This window comes from Petaurus breviceps, unplaced genomic scaffold (genome assembly GCF_028583685.1).
Source record: "Petaurus breviceps papuanus isolate PSGF00001 unplaced genomic scaffold, PetGlider_PUasm1.0 89983, whole genome shotgun sequence".
NCBI lineage: Eukaryota > Metazoa > Chordata > Mammalia > Diprotodontia > Petauridae > Petaurus > Petaurus breviceps.
The window spans coordinates 66,500-86,523 of NW_027187150.1; the positions used below are offsets into that span (position 1 = coordinate 66,500).

General features: G+C 34.5%; 1 protein-coding gene across 8 annotated transcripts in view; it reads right to left on the bottom strand.

The window, feature by feature from the left end:
* Nucleotides 1-20,024, bottom strand: part of LOC138176559 (utrophin-like) — a 382,659-nt gene that overhangs the window by 57,273 nt on the left and 305,362 nt on the right. For all 8 annotated transcript variants that reach the window (XM_069107338.1, XM_069107343.1, XM_069107341.1 and 5 more), the window contains 7 exons: nt 18,038-18,157; nt 15,031-15,132; nt 10,290-10,397; nt 9,681-9,860; nt 9,197-9,366; nt 5,498-5,621; nt 2,973-3,060 (listed from right to left, as the gene is read on the bottom strand). In XM_069107338.1, the coding sequence (XP_068963439.1) occupies nt 2,973-3,060; nt 5,498-5,621; nt 9,197-9,366; nt 9,681-9,860; nt 10,290-10,397; nt 15,031-15,132; nt 18,038-18,157 (892 nt within the window). The remainder of the gene's footprint in view (nt 1-2,972; nt 3,061-5,497; nt 5,622-9,196; nt 9,367-9,680; nt 9,861-10,289; nt 10,398-15,030; nt 15,133-18,037; nt 18,158-20,024) is intronic.

The window sequence follows — 20,024 nt, forward strand, 5'->3', positions numbered from 1 at the left end:
ATTTTGCTACTTTATATCAATTTTGTACTAATTAGTCTCTGTATATGCTACATCCCCTCAGGAGGAACTAAGTTCTTTGAAGGTAAGAGGCTGTTTCATTTTTTTTTGTATCCCCCAGAACCTAGCACTATGTCTTTTACCCATACATGACCGTTACCTAAGTGTTTGCTAAAATTAATTGAAGATAGAGCAAAATAAACGTTATAGTGTGTGTGTATATATAGTATATATAATATACTCATGTGATTAAACTGGCATTTTCTCCAACATACTCATAAATTCGAAGGGGGTGAGTTGACCTTAATTTAACAAAGTTCTCCTATTTCAATAGCCACATCTCCCCTCACTCACCCTTCCCATCCACACCAACAAATGATATCAATGACCATCAAAGGAGGACTAATAATTTAGAAACAAAATTATAGATGGCTCTTCTTAACTCGGTAGAGTTTTGTTTATTTTTTAAATTCAACATTATGTTCTCAGAAGTCATGTGTTCCATATACTAAACTCCCTCTGTGAATGGTTATCAGTAACAACTAAAACATTATTTGTACAAAAAATAAAATTAGTAATTACTCAAATAGTTAATGACCTTGTATTACAGGACATGCCTATCTAAAACACAAAAACCCCAATAATGAAAGATCTTTTCATTGGTATGATATCCTTATGAGACATATAGAATGATATTTTAAAAATATAGTACTATCAAATTTTATGACATAATAAAAATATACCCAAAGAGGCAATATAAAACTCATGACATTTGCCAGATATAATGAGCTTCAATTTTTAAAGCAAAATTGTGTCTATTCACAGAACACATATTCATGACCTGTTACTAGAGGTCTCTTGGAGGAAAAAAAAATGCCCTCATCAACCAAACCAAGGAGTTTTCTCCAATACTTCTGGAAGAACAAAGCAGCAAGAGATCTTTAGCTAACTTGATTTTGACCAAACTGAAGCTAAACTTTATCTTCATCTACATTAATTACCAATGTTTCAGAAGTACACATTTATACAAAAACCATTCACCATAATGATAGCTTTATTTAGATTCTATTTTTATACCAGAATAAGCAATATCCCTACTGATGCCAAAAAATAGGATTAAAGGACCACAAATTTAGTGCTGGTCAGAGTTCATCTAATCCAGGGGTCCATAATCGAAGGTCCACAAATTTTTTTAAAAATGTGATAACTGTGTTTCAACATAATTGATTTCCTTTGTAATCTTATCTGTTATATTCATTCAAAATATATATATATTCATTCAAAAATACCCTGATAATGGCTTCACCAGACTGCCAAAGCAGTGGTTTCAAACACAATTAGGAACAGGAGCCACTATACTACATAATACATAAGGATACCTGCAGGTCACATATTGATTTAAGAAACTACATATTAACATAATCTATGTTCTACTGTACTTTTATTTTATTAATTATTTCCCATTTTAATCTGGTTCAGCCCATCAGGAGTACTGTGGACCAAATGGGGCTGGCCACATGTTTAACATCTCATCTAAACCAATCCTCCTCATTTTATAGTTGAGGAAAGTTTAGCCCATAAAGGGTAAAGTGACTTTTTTAAGGTCACATGAGTATTAAATAGCAATCTGGGACTCTAACTCAGATCCTCTAATTGCATCTCCAGCAGCACCCTTTCCAGTTCACAAGGTTGCAGTGCATCAAAATCATAGTAGTGAGGACATTGTGGGGAATGAAGCTCAAATAAAAGTTTCTTTGGTTCCCAACACTGAAAAGCAGTTAAAGTTAAGGAGTAAAGGAAATCAGGGGGTCATCACTACATCATTACATCATGCCCTGGGACTCCCTCCACATTCCAACTTCCAACAGATTTGTGGAACGATAATAGTCACATAATAGAAACAAAGGCGGAGTTCTTAAAGGGGTGGAGAGTGGAGAGACAGAGACAGAGATGGAGATGTATATTTGTGCATGTGTCTGATGTCATTTTCACCAAAGCTCAAAAAGACAAATTGAAAATGAAAAAGAAATTTCCTGTAAAATCTAAGCTAAGAGTGGAGCAAGTCAAGCAGAATTCCCCCTAGGTCCTTAGGAAGAAAAAAAATACTACAAAGGCAGTGAGCTAGCCAAGCAAGTAAGTTTATCCAAAACATACTTTATCCAAAACAAACAGCTTAGACCGGAAAAAGAATACCTCCAGGAGGAGCTGCCTTCAGATGGAAGTGGTGCCATAGTTTTGACCATACAGGGAACTTACATAGCACACATTAAGTGCTTAATAAATGTTTCAAGTGAAATGGAACTTTTCATCTTTTCATTAGGATAACCTGTTTCTATCTATTCAGTTACCCTAAATCAGTAGCAGAGGCTATTTTAAACATAAATATTTCAATTTGATTACATCTTGTTGAACATCATTATAAATTGTTAAATAGGAATATCTATTGCCCCCAAACCACTGCAAAGCCAATGTGAATGTAAGCCTGCTTTTCAGTTACTAATGGAAACAAAATCAGGCAAAAAGTAACTTTATGGGCTTCTTACAAACCTGTCTCATTTTCAAAGATTTGTCAGTAGAAATTTCTTATATTTATATATAATTATAATATTATATTATAAATATTTTATATTTATATATTATATCTATATCACCAGATATATATATATCTGTTATATAAATAACAGAAATTTATCATATATATATGTATGTTAAATTTTTTTTGAATGTATAACCTCAAGAGACAGAAGGCAGATGCTGAAAAGACAAAAAAAACAAAACTTCTAGACTTACGTGTGTGTATGTATGTGTGTATACATGTATATATTCACCTATCTATATACACATATGTGAGTGTTTGTGTGTATATACATATCATATGTGTGTGTGTCTTTGTATATCATTTCATAGTCATGTTAGCATATGTTTAACATTGCCAAAGACATCGAAGGAATAGAAAGAAATGTAACAGACCTCACCTTTTCCCATTTGCTCCAAAAGATTTTTCCCACTGTGGTTTAATTCATTTAATTTGGAACTTTTTTCAGTTTGCTCTTTTTCTAAGACCTAGAAATACAATCACAAGAAAAGAATAATATATACAGTCTTTTCAAAATGATTTTAACAACTATTAGAATTTACAAAGAAAAAACAAATGATGCGCATATAGTACTTTAAAACACTTTCTACAAATTGCCTTATTTGATTCATCCTTATAAGGTACAAATAATAGGTGTTATTGCTGTTATTATTATTATTCCTACTTCACAGATAAGGAAACTGAGGATAAGAAAGGGCCTCTGACTCATTGTCTGAAGAGATAGCTGAACCAAGGTCTTCCTGATTCCAGGTACAGTGCTTTATTCACTATAACATTAAACCCCTCAATTGGTCCTATGTATAGTTCCTTCCACATTTATGGATTCAATTATAATCTCTATGTAGATGAGCCCTAGATCTATGTTCTCACCCTTTTGTCTCTTTCCTGCGATGCAGTCTATCATCTCCAGATGCCATTAGATATTTCCAATGGATATCTCACAGGAATCTCAAACTCAACATTCAGAAACAAGAACACATCATCTTTCTGACAAAACCCTTCCTAACAAGGGCATCACTATCTTCCTCCTCACTCAGCCTCACAAGTCTGGAATCATTTTCAACCCCCAGGTTGCCTTCCCCCTTTAGGCTGTAAGCTCCTTGTGAGTTGACAACCTCCTCTGCCTTGCTTTATATCCCCAATGCTTATAACACTGTCTTCTACACGGTAGGAACTTAAATGGCACTGACTGATGGAATCTGACAAGTGTCGACTGAAGAAAGAACAAGGGGCTGAAAATACAACATTGTTGAAGCCAACAGAAAAAATTAGCAGCAACTGACAAAAAGGCTTTGACGGCCAGTTCTTGATTTGCTGAATAAAGATGGCAGTTCCAGCTATTGCCCTTTAGCGCCACCTAGAGCTTGAAAGTGTAAACCCCTTCAGAGTACCAATGGTCCTCTCCAGCCTCCTCTGGTTTGTGAGGTTTAAGAAGAAAAAAGGAAGCATTTTGCAGCAGCTTTGCTAATGCTGAGCTTTTATCTTACAAAGCAGAATCCTCATGACTGAAGAATTGACAGGTTATGGGGTTTTTTTCTCCTTGCTCAGAGTTGTTTGCAGTGAGCTCTCTTTGAAGCAGTTAGCCAACTCTCAGTTCTGGGAAGGGAACTGATATTCAAATTAAGAGATTAGCACTTTTCCAATGTTCTCTTAAGGATGACTGAAAGTTAAAGGTCCTCTTAAGGGTAACATTTGTTTGAATAGAGGAGGCAAAAAGATCTGCTCTTCTGCAGAGCTGTGAGGACAACAAAAAAAACCAGTTAGAAAAGATTAGGCTTGCTGTAAGTAAAGACATTCCTTAATGGACTAATGGTATCAATGATAGTAATCCTGAATTATGAGTTACTCAAAAGCACTAGTTTTCTTCCTTCATTCACTTCCCTGTCAAAATCCTCTTAAGTGCATACCTCACTCTCCCCCAGCGTCATGCATGTTTATGTGTGCACGGTGAATATATAATTTTGTTAGTCAACCATTTGATAACATACCTGTACATGTGCTGATGTTGCTTTTACCTAATTTGTAAGAAAATGATTATGTTCAGTTCTAAAAATGTAATGTAAAAATGTAAGGTTTCAAAATGGAATTATGTTTAGTGACTGGTTTGAATAAACCAGAAAGCCATCAATGAGGGATCATAAGTTAAACTGCTGAGTAGAGAAACTATATATTCTCTCAACAGGGTTATCCTTGGGACTCAAGAAAAGTTTAGTGTAACTGTGTGGTCCTTGTCTGGGAACCTAGATCCACCAGTGCAAGAGCAGGATAGAGAGAATAAACCAACCCAGAGACTAAGTTTGTTTCAACATGTCTAGGTGAGAGATATGAAACACCACAGTGTTACTACACGCTCTAACCAGGTTTCTACATGTAACCTTTGATGAGTTAATAACCTACATATCCTCAGTTTCCTCATCTTTAAATTTAGAGATTGGACTAAATGATCTCGAAGTTCTACTGTATCAATGGACACTAATTCAAAGACTCCTTATTAAAGTTACGATTTATGAGCTAAAATTTCAGTTTATTATAGCACCTGCATTTTACAACCATGAAAATTTCCTTAATTTTGTGATATCAGAAAAGAGAATCTGATCTGAAAGCATTTCCTTCATAAATGATGAGCACAAAATTAATCATGGTTTCAATCATCTCATAAATTCCCTTTTTGTCCAGCTCAGATGTCACTACCAAATGGAAAGAAGAGAAAGAGTTCAATTTCTCCTACCATGGATTTTAAGCTAAATATAACAATATCAAATTTGAGATTTAAATACAACATTCTAAAACTTGCTCATTAGTCCATTATGCCATGGTAGCTTTCAGTTCCCATCATCGCCCTCCATGATAACAGCAGGCCTAGTTTTACAAAATATTTTATTCATAAGAAACTATTTACTTTACCTCCAGTTTCTTCTTCATGTCCAAGGTGTCTCTCATTTTCTTGTATTCTTTGATATCTATGCTGTGAATGGCACTGTTGGATTTTGAAATCCAGTTCAATAGCTCAGAGCTTACAGCATCAAACCTAGTTTTAAGAGTTCAGATGTCATTAGATTTCTTCCATTCTTTACTCCCTTTGGAAATATGAAGACATTGAAAATACAAATTGTTCCTGTGTTATGGGACATCTCCCCAATACCTACAGAGACCATAAACTCATACAATACCCAATTAATCAAAATGACTTAGCATTTTAATATTAGTCAGGTCTGCTACAAATTACTTTTATGTGTACTAACTACACAGAATCATACAAATAAGTAAAACATCTCTTTAAAAGTTTCAAAAAGTAATAGCATATGAATGGAATTATGCCACAGGAAATGCTAAATATGAAAAATTCAAAGAAATGCAGGGAGACTCCTATGAAGTGATGGAGAACAAATAAAAGAGAAAAGAAAGAACAATACATATTGTTTAGAATGATTATATGTCAACATTGCCTAATATTTCCTTTCATGTACCTATGATATGAAGGTAAACCACTCCAGAAACCACTAGAGATAGAGAAGATGTAACTAAACCAAAAAATATCATTTATAACCTTCTAAACCAGAAATCTGAAGGGGGAGGCTGTGGAATAAGAGAGAAAAACTGAATGGCCAAGTGAAATATTAATCAGAGGGAACATTTTGAAAGGAATGGCTTCTTGTTAAAAGAATGCTTTAGGGACAACTAGGGGGCACAGTGGATAAAGTACCTGCCCTGGAGTCAGGAGACCCTAAATTCAAATCCAGCCTCAGCCACTAGACACTTACTACTTAATGACCCTGGGCAAGTTACCTAACCTCAACCACCTTGCCAAAAATATATAAATAAATAAAAATGAAAAATGAAAAAAGGAGAAGCTTTAAATTTTCAGCTCAAAACAGTGAAATAATAGTCTTCAAAAACTACCAAACAGTTACACAAATTTTGTTCTTCAACTTCAACATGAGGCAAAACAATTTTCAGTATAGTCTTCAAAACTGCAGCGTTCTCACAGAAGTGAGCCAGGACCTCTTTGTTCTAAAAATTCCCAGCAGCATTGTCTCCAAGAAACAGAATTAAACAGCCTTTCATAGATTTAAAGCCAGGCACCATTTCTCTTCCTTGCAGATGTAGTCTCTCTCAGACACGTCTTTCCAAAAGGGCTCCATCTCATCAACATTAAAAGCTAAATGAACACTATAGATTGTCTTCTTAATTATAGAGGAAATTTCTCAAGAAAATTACGGGCTCCTTTTTTAATCAGTGCTACTAAGTATCCCCACTCAATTTAACATTATGTAAGTTGGCCCTAGGTTTAAACCTGTTACATGAAACATATGCTTCAAAATCTCTACAATTTCATTTTGATTCTGTGAAACACTTGTTAAAACACATACTACATGAAGGGTACAGTGCCAAGATCTAATAATGACACAGGTAAAAAAATTGACATGTCTCCTGCACTCAAATGAATTTATACTTAAGCAGAGGGAAGAAAAAGAATGTATACAAAAGTAACAATATAAAAGGAAGTTAGAAGTGAAAAATGATGTGTGAGAGTTCAGAGGAAGAGGAGAAAATTTGTATGAGGGATGTATCAGGAAAGGTTTAAAGAAGCACATGGCATATACAATTTATTTTGAAGGATGAGTAGGATTTCAGCAGGCAGAGATTATAAAGAGGGCATTCCATAAAAAAAGGAAATTGCACGAGCAAAAGCATGGATGAGGAAAAATGAGATATACAACAAGTAGTCCAGCATAGAAGAGAGAATACTAGAGAGATATGTGGAAGAAAACTGCAGTGGTTGGTTAGAACCTGCATTATATTTCTTAAAAAATTAGGAACCATAAAACTTTTTGAGCAATGAGTGACATGATCAGGATTATGCATCAGGAAAATTATGTTGGTGATGAATGATAAATAGAAAAAATTGTAAGAGAAAGACACTAGAGGCAAGTAGACAAAGCTACTGACCAAAGTCCAGGCAAGAAATAGGGCCACAACTAGAGTGGTGACAGTAATAATGGAAAAGTGAGGTTCTAGAGATGAAAGAGATATTTGGGGCATTTAACAAATAACTTGATAAAAGGCAACAAAGGAGAGAGAGAGAGAAATGTCAAAGATGATTGAAATTACGTGCCTAGCAGACTAGAAAAAAAATCATTCTACCATGAATAGGAAAAGAGGAGTAAGGAAAGGCACAGATTTGGGAAGAATTGCAAATAGTCTAGTTTTATATATGTTGAATTTGACATATTGACATGCATCCAAATGAAGATATCTATGAGGAAGCTGAAAATTGATTCTGAAATTCAAAAAAGTATAGACTGAAAATAATAACATGAAAGTAATCTACAGAGAAGCAATAGTTGATGACGAGGGTATAACCTCGATAAGACTACAAAGAGAAAACAAACAGGCTGGAGACAAAGATAGACTTGAGATTAAAAGAATGAGAGGAGAAAGAAATACAATTGGGGGAAGACAAAGAAGGAAGGGTCCAGGAGGCAGAAAAAGAACCAGGAGAATTCAGTATTAGGTAAGGAGAAAGGGAATGAAGCATTGGGAAATAGGGCCAAATACTGCAAAGAAAGCAGGAGGTAAAGGACTGAGTTTACCAATTAGGAAGTGACTCACCTTTGCGAGATCAGTGTCAGCAGAGTAGGGGAAACAGAAGCATTATTACAAAGCATTCTGGAATGAGAGGAAAGGGAGGAAGAGGGGATATGGAAAATAAACTATCCATCCCGGAAGCCTGGCAGAGAAGGTAAGAAGTTAGTGGAATTAAGAGACAGTGGAAATGGAAAGAAGATATAAAAAAGAGGATATTAAAAGTAGAGCATATTTCTCAGGAAACAAAAGGGGGTGGAATTAGAGGTCAAAGGTAGCCTAGAACCAGCTGCCACAAGAAACAGCAGTTACTTCTTCCTTTGAGAAAGAGAGGAACAGGATAAAATAAGAGAGAAAACTAAAACTTTTAAGATAGGAAGGAAAATTAAAGGAGTTCTTGCTAAAGGGCTTTTATATTGTTTGGAAAATACAGGGCAATTATCACATACTGGGATAAAGTGAAGTATGACAGATGGGACTGTAGTCAGTCAGTAAGTCAAGTTGATATGCACCTTCTATGTCACAGGCACTAGGTCCATGACAGCTTTATTGCTCAACTACTATGAACCATGTAGGAAATGGTCTTAGTCTGGGTACACAGGGGAGGAAAGCAGTTCTGTTTAAGAACATTCCTAAGTTAAATGCTCATCATTAAAGAGGTGTCTTTCTTTTATAATAATAGTGAACATTTATACAGCACTTAACTGTGCAAAGCACTTTAAAATTATTATCTCATTTGATTCTTACAACAACCTTGAGAGTTAAACGCTACTATTATCACTCCCATGTTACAGATGAGGAAACTGAGGCAAACAGAGGTCAAGTGATTTGCCTGGGGTCAGAGAGCAGGTAAGAATCTGTAGTGGGATTTGAACTCAGGTCTTCCAGGATACAGGCCTACCACTACATTTACTGCACCACCTTCTAATGACATGATAATAACTTCAATTTATCCAAAGTATAAAAATATATAACATATAGGAACCTTATTCAGAAAATCAATATACTTATCCTTACTTTTTCTTAGCTTCAGGGTCCACATGGACTTGTCTCTTCTTTGGTGGAGGAGGGGGAGGTAATTCTTGTTTGGATTTCTTGGCAGTGACTTTTTCTCTAATGCTGACAGTTTCCAAAAGAAGCTTTTGGGGAACCTGAGACATCCCTAGCTTTGCTACTGCCTGAGTCACCTGTTAAAAAAAAAAAAAAGAAATGAGACCTTGATCTGATTATTGAATCTTTTATGATTTTTAAGTTATGGGTACTTAGATATACATAAACTATACAGATGTGACAAAATGATGAGGTACAAATATGTTCTGAAATTTTTTTTATAATTTTCATACTAGAATAGAAAAGTTTTAAAAGTCAGCTATTTAAAAAAAACACTCAGTCCTACTTTATGATAAGCTAAATATCAATAATCAAAAGTGTCTTTTGAGTTTATCTTTAAATCCTTAATTTCAAAAAGAGATGACAAAACACACTTTAAACTAAGCATTACCTGATTGGAGTAGTCTTCTAGCCTCTGAACCAAGCTATCCCACCTCTGAGTCAGTTCTTCAGAATCACTATTGATCTTCTTAGAAAGCCTGGGATTGTCAAGGAGCTGATTCATATCTTGGCCAATCTCACTTAGTTGGTCTAGGGTCTGACGTTTCATTTCCATGTCCTCCTTCAAAATCTGATATTTGAGATGTTAGTTAAAGGGTTCTATCCTAATAGGAATTTGTCTTCCTATTCCTCTAATATACATTTTTTTTTGCTTTTTTTGGTGGGCAATTGGGGTTAAGTGACTTGCCCAAAGTCACTCACCTAGTAAGTGTGTTAAGTGACTGAGGCTGGATTTGAACTCAGGTCCTCCTAACTTCAGGGCCAATGTTTTATTCACTGAACCACCTAGCCTCCTCCCTATTCCCCAAATTTAGAGTCATCAACATAAAGACAGTACAATAAATAGTAAATGATATGATAGCACAAGGGAAAAAGAAATAAGACTTTTGGTACTAGAGAGATTCTAGATACATAATTAGCAAAGGCTATAAAATACTAAAAATCATAGGCCATCCAAGGCAGTTGCATAAAAGGGATCACTGGCAAAGAGAGTACTCACTGCCAGTCGCCGAACACTGACACTCAGCTCCTTTTGGTCTTTGAAGTTGCTTGTCTGCACTTTATTTAAAGCCTCTTCTTTCTCAGTTAGCCAAGCTTTCAGCAAACACTGTAGATGAAGAGGATAATACCAAGTGGATAATATAATTAGGGAATAATTCTCAAATCAAAATCACCAGGTGTTTAAAACTATCAAGTCTTATTTCACCAGAAGCCTCTTCTAAAACAAAGAGACTTCAAACACAAAAGTTTAAAACATATATAAAAAAAAAATTTAAATAAAAGTAACATTCCAAGGGTACTAATGAATCAGACAAGATCATGATAATAAATATTCAACCAAAAGAAAAAGGGGAGATATTTAATACAATTAAATCATACCTCTGAAACATTATGTTCTTTGCATTTGCAACAATTTACCCAGAATTAAATAAGTAGTTGAGTAAATAAAAAGCATTCCCAGGTAGGCAGGATATTTCTGATACATAGAGGTGAAGCTCTTCTTTAAGAAAGATTGAGAAACTAAGAACTTACAAATTCAATGTCAAAGTTATCAGATCAATAAATCAGGAGTTAACTTCAGAACCACACAAAGACAGGTCTAAATCATTAACCTTAAACTTCTATGGCTTTCATCTCTTTCAAATCTGTTGATATTAAGCAGTGTAGACATTCATGAGTTGAGCAGCAGTAAGACTAGAAAACCTTTTAAGGTCCTTTTGATTTGATTCAATGAGATGAAAACATGTGGGAGATGTAGAACCCAAAGATCCCTTGTTAGGACCTTCCTGCAGAGTCATAGATATTGATCTGGTCTCTAAGCAATAATTTCCATTTAGTCACTTCCACGGAGAAAAAAATCATCTAAAAGAAAGAATTACAACCTGAGCCATAGCAATATAATTTATCTAACCATAAAATTGTAAAAGTTTGGGTATTTGAGTGGTGAAGAGAAAAAATACGCTGATTATTTCTATTCCATCTGGACTAAACTACTTCATTAACAAAAATAAAAGGCTTTACTTTTTTCTTTTAGACAATTATTCACAAGGATCTATTTATGCTGTCATTTATCAGGCAGCCAGAGGGTTCAAGAGATTTACCTTTCCTTTAGCATTTGGTTGGTGTATTGGAAAGAAAGGATAGCAGATAGAGTTAAAATATTTTGCAGCTTCCTAAAAATATTTTGCTGAAGTTGGAACTAATTCCCAGAACCCATTTCCAATTATCTTGAAGTTTCTGCACCTGGGTGAACAATAATCTCTTGACAGATTATTTAATCTAATACAGTATGGCACTTGGATTTAGCTCATGCATCTACAAGAGATCAATATATCAAGCAAAAATGATGGCTACAATTTTCCCAAGAGAGTTTCATTATGAGAACATTTCTGTCACATCTGAAAAAGACTAACCGCTTTCTACATTACCTAGTGGCGGTACAGTTAAAGTTGTTAGGCTCTCCTGCAACATCGTAAAAGAAATAGAAGGCTTAGCGGCTTGGTTTTGTCAAGAGATCATGTCTTCTTTACATAAGACCAGAATTTACACAGTTTACATTATATACTCAGGAATATAGTTTGGAGCAACTTAAAGGCACAATGTGATAGTCACACTGCTTCTTCCTCTCATGAGGGGAGAATATAAATTTTAAATTTTGATGTGTGGTTATTTAGTCTATATTACATTTTCTTCTTTTTTCTTAAAAGTTTTTTTCAATTATATGTAAAGATAGTTTTCAATATTCATTTTTGTAAAATTTTGAGTTCCAAATTTTTCTCCCTCCTTCCTAAGTCAGCAAGCAATCTGATATAGGTTATATATGTACAATTGTGTTAAACATATGTCCACATTAGTCATGTAGTGAAAAAACAATCAGAACAAAAGAGAAAAACCATGAGAAAGAAAAAATGATAAACAAAAAATAAGAAAATGGTATGCATTCAGACCCCATAGTTCTTTCTCTGGATCTGGTTAGCACTTTCCATCACTAGTCTTTTGGAATCGTCTTGGATCACTGTATTGCTGCAAAGAGCTGAGTCTATCATAGTTAATCACTACACAATGCGGCTGTTGCTGTGAACAATGTTCTCCTGGTTCTTCTCACTTTACTCTAGCACCAGTTCATATCTTTCCAGATTTTTCTGAAATCCCTTTCTTCATCATTTCTTATAGCAAAATAGTAATCCGTTATATTCATATACTACAACTTGTTCAGTCATTCTCCAATTGATCACTACAAAAAGGGCTGCTATAAGTATTTTTGTATGTGTGGGTCCTTTGCCTTTCTTTTATTATCTCTTTGGGATACAGATCTAGTAATGGTATTGCTGCATCAAAGAGCATGCACAGTTTTATAGCCCTTTAGGCATAGTTCCAAATTGCTCTCCAGAATGGATGGATCACTTCACAACTCTATTGATAATGCATTAGCATTCCAATTTGCCCAAATCTTCTCCAACATTTGTCATTTTCCTTTTCTGTAAGATTAGCTAATCTCATAGGTGTGATGTGGCACCTCACAGTTGTTTTAATATGCACTTCTCTAATCAATAGTTATTTAGAGCATTTTTTCATATTACTATAGCTAATTTTAATTTCTTCCTCTGAAAACTGCATGTTCATATCCTTTGAGCATTTGTCAACTGGGAATAACTTGCTATATCTCATTTTTAATAAAAGCCAAAATATTTGCATAGTCAGAAGCATTCCCAGTAATTATTACTGACAACTTTATTTAGCATTCTTGCTCTTCCTCTTGATGTTCTGATTCATGGTAATAGAAAATGGCATTCTCTTAGTCAATGAAGCTCAACTTTTCATTCACCTTTGCAGCTTTGAATCTAGTTGAATATACACGTTGGTATTATGATGAATGTGGGGAAAGACAAGAGATTGTTTACTGTCCCGTGGATATCCTTCATGAGACATGTATAAATGTGAGACGTGCAAATTTAGAGACATCTCCACTCCAAATGTTCATATGGACTATATGTGCCCAACCTGTGGTAGATCTTTCCTTCTTATTAGTCATTTATTTGTGAATTATTGGTCATCAGCCACAGTTGGACACACTGTACATACCACTATGTGCATACCACATTATGTACCCCAACATAGTGATGCCTTTCTGGTCCTCTTCAAGAACAAAGCACCAACAGTCAGGCAACCAGATGTCTTTCCTAAACTGCTTTTAAATCATTCTGTCTTGCATTATATTCATCTACTTATCTGATCCTCAAGGCTTTATTTCAAGCAACTTGAGGACAGTAAAAATATTTTATTAATCTTTGCAGCTACTTGAAGACTTAGCACACAATGCTTTATATCCGGTAGGTACTCATCAAATATTTGGTAAATATCTATTAATGATTAATGATAACCAAAAAAATTAACAAAATATACCCACTGGGTTTTTTTGAGTTATTTTCACCTAGCTGTTCTCAAAAATTACATATGTGCATTTCTATTAAATTATTTGCAAAACATAGTTGTTTCTCTTTAAAAAATAATGGAACTGATATTTGTGGAAATAACTGAATATGTTTGAAAATATTAAACTGAACAATTGAATAAGTATTATAGAAACAAAGCTGGACCATGTATTTAATTTATCATTTCCAAATATAACAATATGAAAGAAAAATAAAAGTGATTTATATGTTAAAATTGTATTTAGGCATACTAGAAGAATTCATTATTAAACCAATGACTAGGCCAAATTATTTGGGTTAATTCAATAAATATTTCATTCAATAGGTATCAACATAAGGAATAATCCAACTTCGATTCAGTAGTATTTTCTTTCATTAGCCTCTAATAATCAAGAAAGAATTTATTCAAAAACAAAATTTTTTTTTGAGGTAGGAGAGTTACCAATGTGTGACTTCATCAGCTAGGGAATGGGCTCCTGCAGATGCTATGTCCACCAATGCAGACTGGCAACTTGACAATTGCTCACAGTTTAGCTGTGCAAGTATTCCTGAATCCATGGCCATCCCTAGGTAAATCCTAACACTACTTTTCCTCCACACCAAGAAAAGATGACAGTATCCTTACTCTAAGGTATCATATGGTCTAATAAGTAAGGTAAAGTATGCCCAACCATAATAATATATACTGTACCTCAATGGACTATCATAATTCAGAAGAGGGAGAAAAAATTATAATTACTAACTTATTTACTAATTGATTACAAAAATTATAGTTACTAATTATGTCATAAATTAAACCAAGAAAACTCTATGATGTTCTCTGTACACTACCTGGTTTAACAAACAATCATTTACAATTTCTACATTTTGAAGACAAGGAATGACCTAAGGGTTAGTATTGTATACCCTAGTCATTAAACTGTGGATGAAATTAAAAAACCATTATTCCAAAAAGCCATAAAGTAAAAGATATATCCTCTAACCTTCAATGATAAAATAGAGAGAGGGAAGAATTTTGAAGAAAGCCATAAGAACAGCCATTAATTTGCAGCAAAGCTAAAACTGTAAAGACTTGAAAGTACATCTTACAAGGAGAATAAATAAGTCTTTAAAATGTAAATTAGGTATTGTTTCTTAGCACATCTTTAACATTTCAAATGTTTTTGAAAATATTTCTTCATTTAGTGACATATATTTGCAATAATAAAGGAAAGACTAAAGTAGTTAAGCTTTTTGAAACTCATTATAATAAAAGTTTTCATTTTTGAAAAAATTCTACTTTGGCTATTGAAGGTAATCGTTTCTCACCTGTTCTTCCAAAAGTTCCTGCCATACTACATTAATCTCATGCAATCTGTTCCAACGTTCCTCAGTCCAACGGCAAACAGCTGTCCAACGCTCACCAAGTTTCTGAAAAAGAGATGAAATTTTTCCTCAGTGAACATAAACTTGTAGATGTAGTGAAGTCATCTCAAAAACAATGTATGGTCGGGGCAGCTAGATGGCGCAGTGAATAGAGCATGGGCTCTGGAATCAGGAGGACTCAAGTTCAAATCCAATCTCAGACACTTAACACTTACTAGCCATGTTACCTTGGGCAAATCACTTAACCCCAATTGCCCTGCCCTCTCCCCTCCAAAAAAGAAAAACAACACAATGTACAGTTCTTCAAAAAATCTTTTCCTGTTATTTATCTAGGAAGCACCTAAATTGATTACTACTTAATATATAATCTTATATTCCAGTGGAGTTTTGAAATTTTGACATATTTTCATAACAGAAGTTTCAAAGAATTCTATTTATATTCTAATTACAAAAAATGGTATCATTGTCCATAATATTGCTTCTTTTAAATTATTTATATTGATTTTTTAACTTCATCTTCCAATATGTCCCTCCTCCACCCACACAGCCATGCCTCAAATAAAAGAACAAAGAAACAAAAAAGAAGTTCCCTAAAAGTCAGCGACATAAAAGTAAAATCAGACAGTATATTCAGTGTTCCATAACATCCTCTACCGCTGAAAAATAGGAGAGTATGATACAGTCTTATGTTTCTTCTGAGAAAAATTTGTCATTGTATTATATAGAATGTAGTTCTTACTGTGTTGTTGTTCTGTCTGTATGCATTGCTATGATAGCTAAGTACACTGCTTAACTATTTGCACTGACATCACTTTAGTTCTTACTTAACATGCTTCCCTGTATACTTCACATTCTTCATTTCTAACAGTGCAAGGATGCTTAATCATATTCATGTATCATTTGTTTGGACATTCCCTAATCAATGGGCATTTACCAATGCTTTGCTACTATACAGAATAGTGTTATAAATATTTTTGTATATATGTTAGACTTTACTTTTTTTTGGCCCCTTGGGGTATAGTTTGAAGCCATACAGCAATGTAGAAAAAAAATTCTGGATTTGACCTGTGCGGAATCTAGTTCAACTTCTAACACATACTTTGTGACCATGGAGAATCTATTTAATTTCTCTAGGGCTCAATTTCTTCATCTAGCATTTGTGCATAAAAATACCTGAGACTATCCTCACAGGACTGCTAGGACATTAAAATGTCTTGAATAACTTGTTATTTTTCCAATTTTAATTGCCTTTTCTCTACCTTGTACAAACCATGACCATAAGACTGCCTACATATTTATAGGCAAAAATATAAAATTACATTAAAAACTTGCCAATCCAAGTTTACTAAAAGAATATTCAGGGGGGCAGCTAGGTGATGCAGTGAAAAGAGCCGGCCTTGGAGTCAGGAGGTCCTGGGTTCAAATCCGGTCTCAGACACTTAACACAAAAACTAGCTGTGTGACCTTGGGCAAGTCACTTAACCCCAAATGCCTTCCAAAAAGAAAAAAAAGATTATTCAGGATCACACAAGCACAAAAGTTAGAGCTAAAAAGGCAAAGTGAGAGCATCTGGCCCAGGACTTCACCTTTTTTTGTGTTACAGACCCCTTTGGCAGCTTGATAAAGCCTATGAAGCAGATTTCAAAATAATCTTTTAAAATGTAGAAAAATGAAATACATAGGATGAAAAAGAGTTATACTGAAATACTGAAATAGTTATCAATTTTTTTTCAAAAATTTTAGTTCAAGTTCGTGGACTACAAGGTAAAAAATCCCTGATCTAGTCCAACACTGAGCAAACTGAGGCCCAGAGAATGTAGTGTGTGTCTCTTCTCTCCTCCCACCCCCCCTTACCCCCCCACCCCCGGTCACACAAGCAAAGATTTTAAGCAGCAGAGGCCAAATTCAAATTTAGATCTACTGACTAGAAATACAGTGCTTTTCTACCACAATCATTTAGGATAAGAGCACTAAATGTATTTAGTACATTTCAGAATAAAGGAAAAAAGTCACCTTTGTCAGAAGATATTTTCCCCTATTTTAAATCAGTATTCAACAAAGGTTAATATTTTTATCTGTTTTTATATTGCGTCAAATAATATCTTCAATAATCCAACCACTTTTCATTTATGCTTGTTCAGTTAATTAATAAGGACCGATGTGATTTTTCCAAATGGGCTTAGTACTAGGAATCTCACTTAACTGTATTTATTGAAAAGAGATTTTGAAGGTTTTAGCTACGTAAGGAGAAGAAAGGCTCTTTTATTTTCAAATACACTGAGAATTAGAGCAGTGAAGCATAGGCTTGGTAGAGTTGGCATACTTAATTTCATAATACCCAAAAAAAGTATTCCAAAAGTTGAATTTATGGTATTCTAAATGTAGAGAAGGGAATGGACATTTCAATCAATTAATAAATCAAATATTTCAGAAGGGCAGACTGTGCAGGGCCCAGAGGAGGTGCTTTATATATGCTCACTACCAATTGACTGATGTCAGTAAAAACATCCAACAATTAGACATGTATGAAAGGAATATGAACCACTACCAGAAGGAGAGAGGTCTGAACTAATGGATGCCATCAACATAATATCATAGGAGTTTCCCGTTCAAATACAAATCTACCTAAATGTTCAAGGGGTGGGGGAGGGTGGTCCTTTCCAACTCTTAAGATTCTGTGCAATAGTATAACATGGGCAGTTTAATATCTATCAGAAAATTCACAGTTCACCAAAACAAACCCCTCAATTTCTCTAAAAGTCATCAACATCTTGGCTTTTCAAATGCAGGAAACATTATATTCAAAGAGCAGTTATTAGAGATTGTCTATGGCCCAAGACAAGAACACACATGTAAAATCTTAAGTTGGCTAAGAAGCTAAACAAAAGATGACAGAGGTTCAAATAAGTCCTGAGTCAAAGACCAGATGTTTACGGGCTTAACTATTTACCTGCAGCTGATCTTCCAAGACAGCTGTAGCACCTTCTCCACTGTTCTCATCAACAATCACAACCATGTGAGTTAATGAATTTACTTTCACCTGCTCAGTCTCAAGATCATTTTGCAATTCCTGGGGGAAGAAAAAAAAATAGACCAACTATTATACCCACTCTTGCATATTTTCCCATTTAAAAATCCACTAAGTTTTCATTAGTAATTAAAAACACTTAATGGGGCAACATATTTAAATTTCCAACCATTAACTTAACGATGTTACTAATGGAACCAATACTCAACGCATCTCTAAATTCCAAGGCAAATCAAGGCAATTTGAAAATCTAAAAAATGTCATGAACATTTCCATTAAAAAGTCAACACTAGTTTTCTAGGACCTATCTAAAAGTATGAAGCATAGAAGAAGCCCAACAAAATGAAGAGTGGGATGCCAGTGATACAAGTAGGAGTTTAGCTATCTTCCTAACTTTCTTATTTCTCCTGAGGACACCATGATATTTCTAGTCACCTAGAATTCCAAGACTGGAGTCATTCTTGATTTTTCACCTTTCATATCCAATAATGACCAAATTTTGCAGATTCTAAGCCTAAAACATTTCTCATATCTGGAACTTTCCACACACAGAACCAAAGTCATACCCTGAGATTTTACCACTTCTCCTCTATCTAATACAATCTCTATGGTTACCGAACTAAAATAAATAAATAAAATAAATCCTAAAATACAGACCTGACCATGTTATACTCACCTGCTCTGGGTTCCCTCCTGCCTCTAGGATAAAATACATACTTTTCTATTTGGCACGTAAAGCCTCTTCACAGTCTGTATCCAAGTAAACTTTAAAGATTAATTTCATACTAATTCCCCTAACCCACTAAAAATTCCAATCCAACTAGCCTGCTTGCTGTTCCCCATGACATTCCATCTCCCACCTCCATATCACAGGCTGTTCCCCACAACTGCAATGCTCTCCCTTCCTCACCTCTGCCTCGTAGACACTGAAGTCCAAACCCAACAAAAGTACAATCACCAACAATAACCATTTCCTAATCTCCTAAGTTATTTTTGCCCATGCCTTACCCAAAATTACTTTGTATCTAAGTTGCAATAATGTAGTACTTTGCTATCTGTGTACATGTTCTCCCACAGTAAAATCTAAGTTCTTTAGGGATAGGGAATATTTCATTTTTCTGTTAACACATTCCCCATGCCTAGTACAATGCCTGATAAGCAGCAGACATTTGATGAATTGACTGATTAGTTAATTGGGGAGTCTAAGAAGTACTGAACATGATGACATAAGTAAAATGAATGTACATACAATTTAGTGAAACTACAAATGAGTAATCACAGAAAAGTCCAAAGCAGTATCCTACATGGGGGACTACAAAGACAGTGGAATTTCTAGTAAGTTTAGAGATTCAGTAGCAGAGAGGAAAAAGATAGAACTGAAAAGAATCTAAGAAAATCATTTAACTTCTTTCAGGATCTTTCACCACCCCCTAAAAAACAGAGGTAACAAAAAAACATCTGTTTTTCCCATAATTCAGAGGATGCATTTATATGAATAAAAGCAAAAATTCTCTGCTTTAGCTTCCTTGCACCTTGAATATACTTTTGAACAATAAAAGAGAAAAGCACATGAAACTGCAAACAAGATCATGGGACAATGAAATACCTCCCAAAAAGCCGATACCTTAATTTTTCCTTTTCAACAAAACTAAATCATCAACAATTGGACTCAATAATAAATAAATAAAATTAATGTGAATCAACTTTTCATTAAGAATAATACATATCTGGGTGACAAAGTGTTCCATTCCATGAATATAGCCCGTTATCTCCTCAGCATTATTACCATCAATCATCAGCAAGTTCATGGTTCCTGACCTTAACGAGGAGTCATTTCCTGATTTTTGTGCAGGAGAGATAAAACATTAATCTCCATTAAAAATACTAAGGCTACAATTAAGTATGTGCT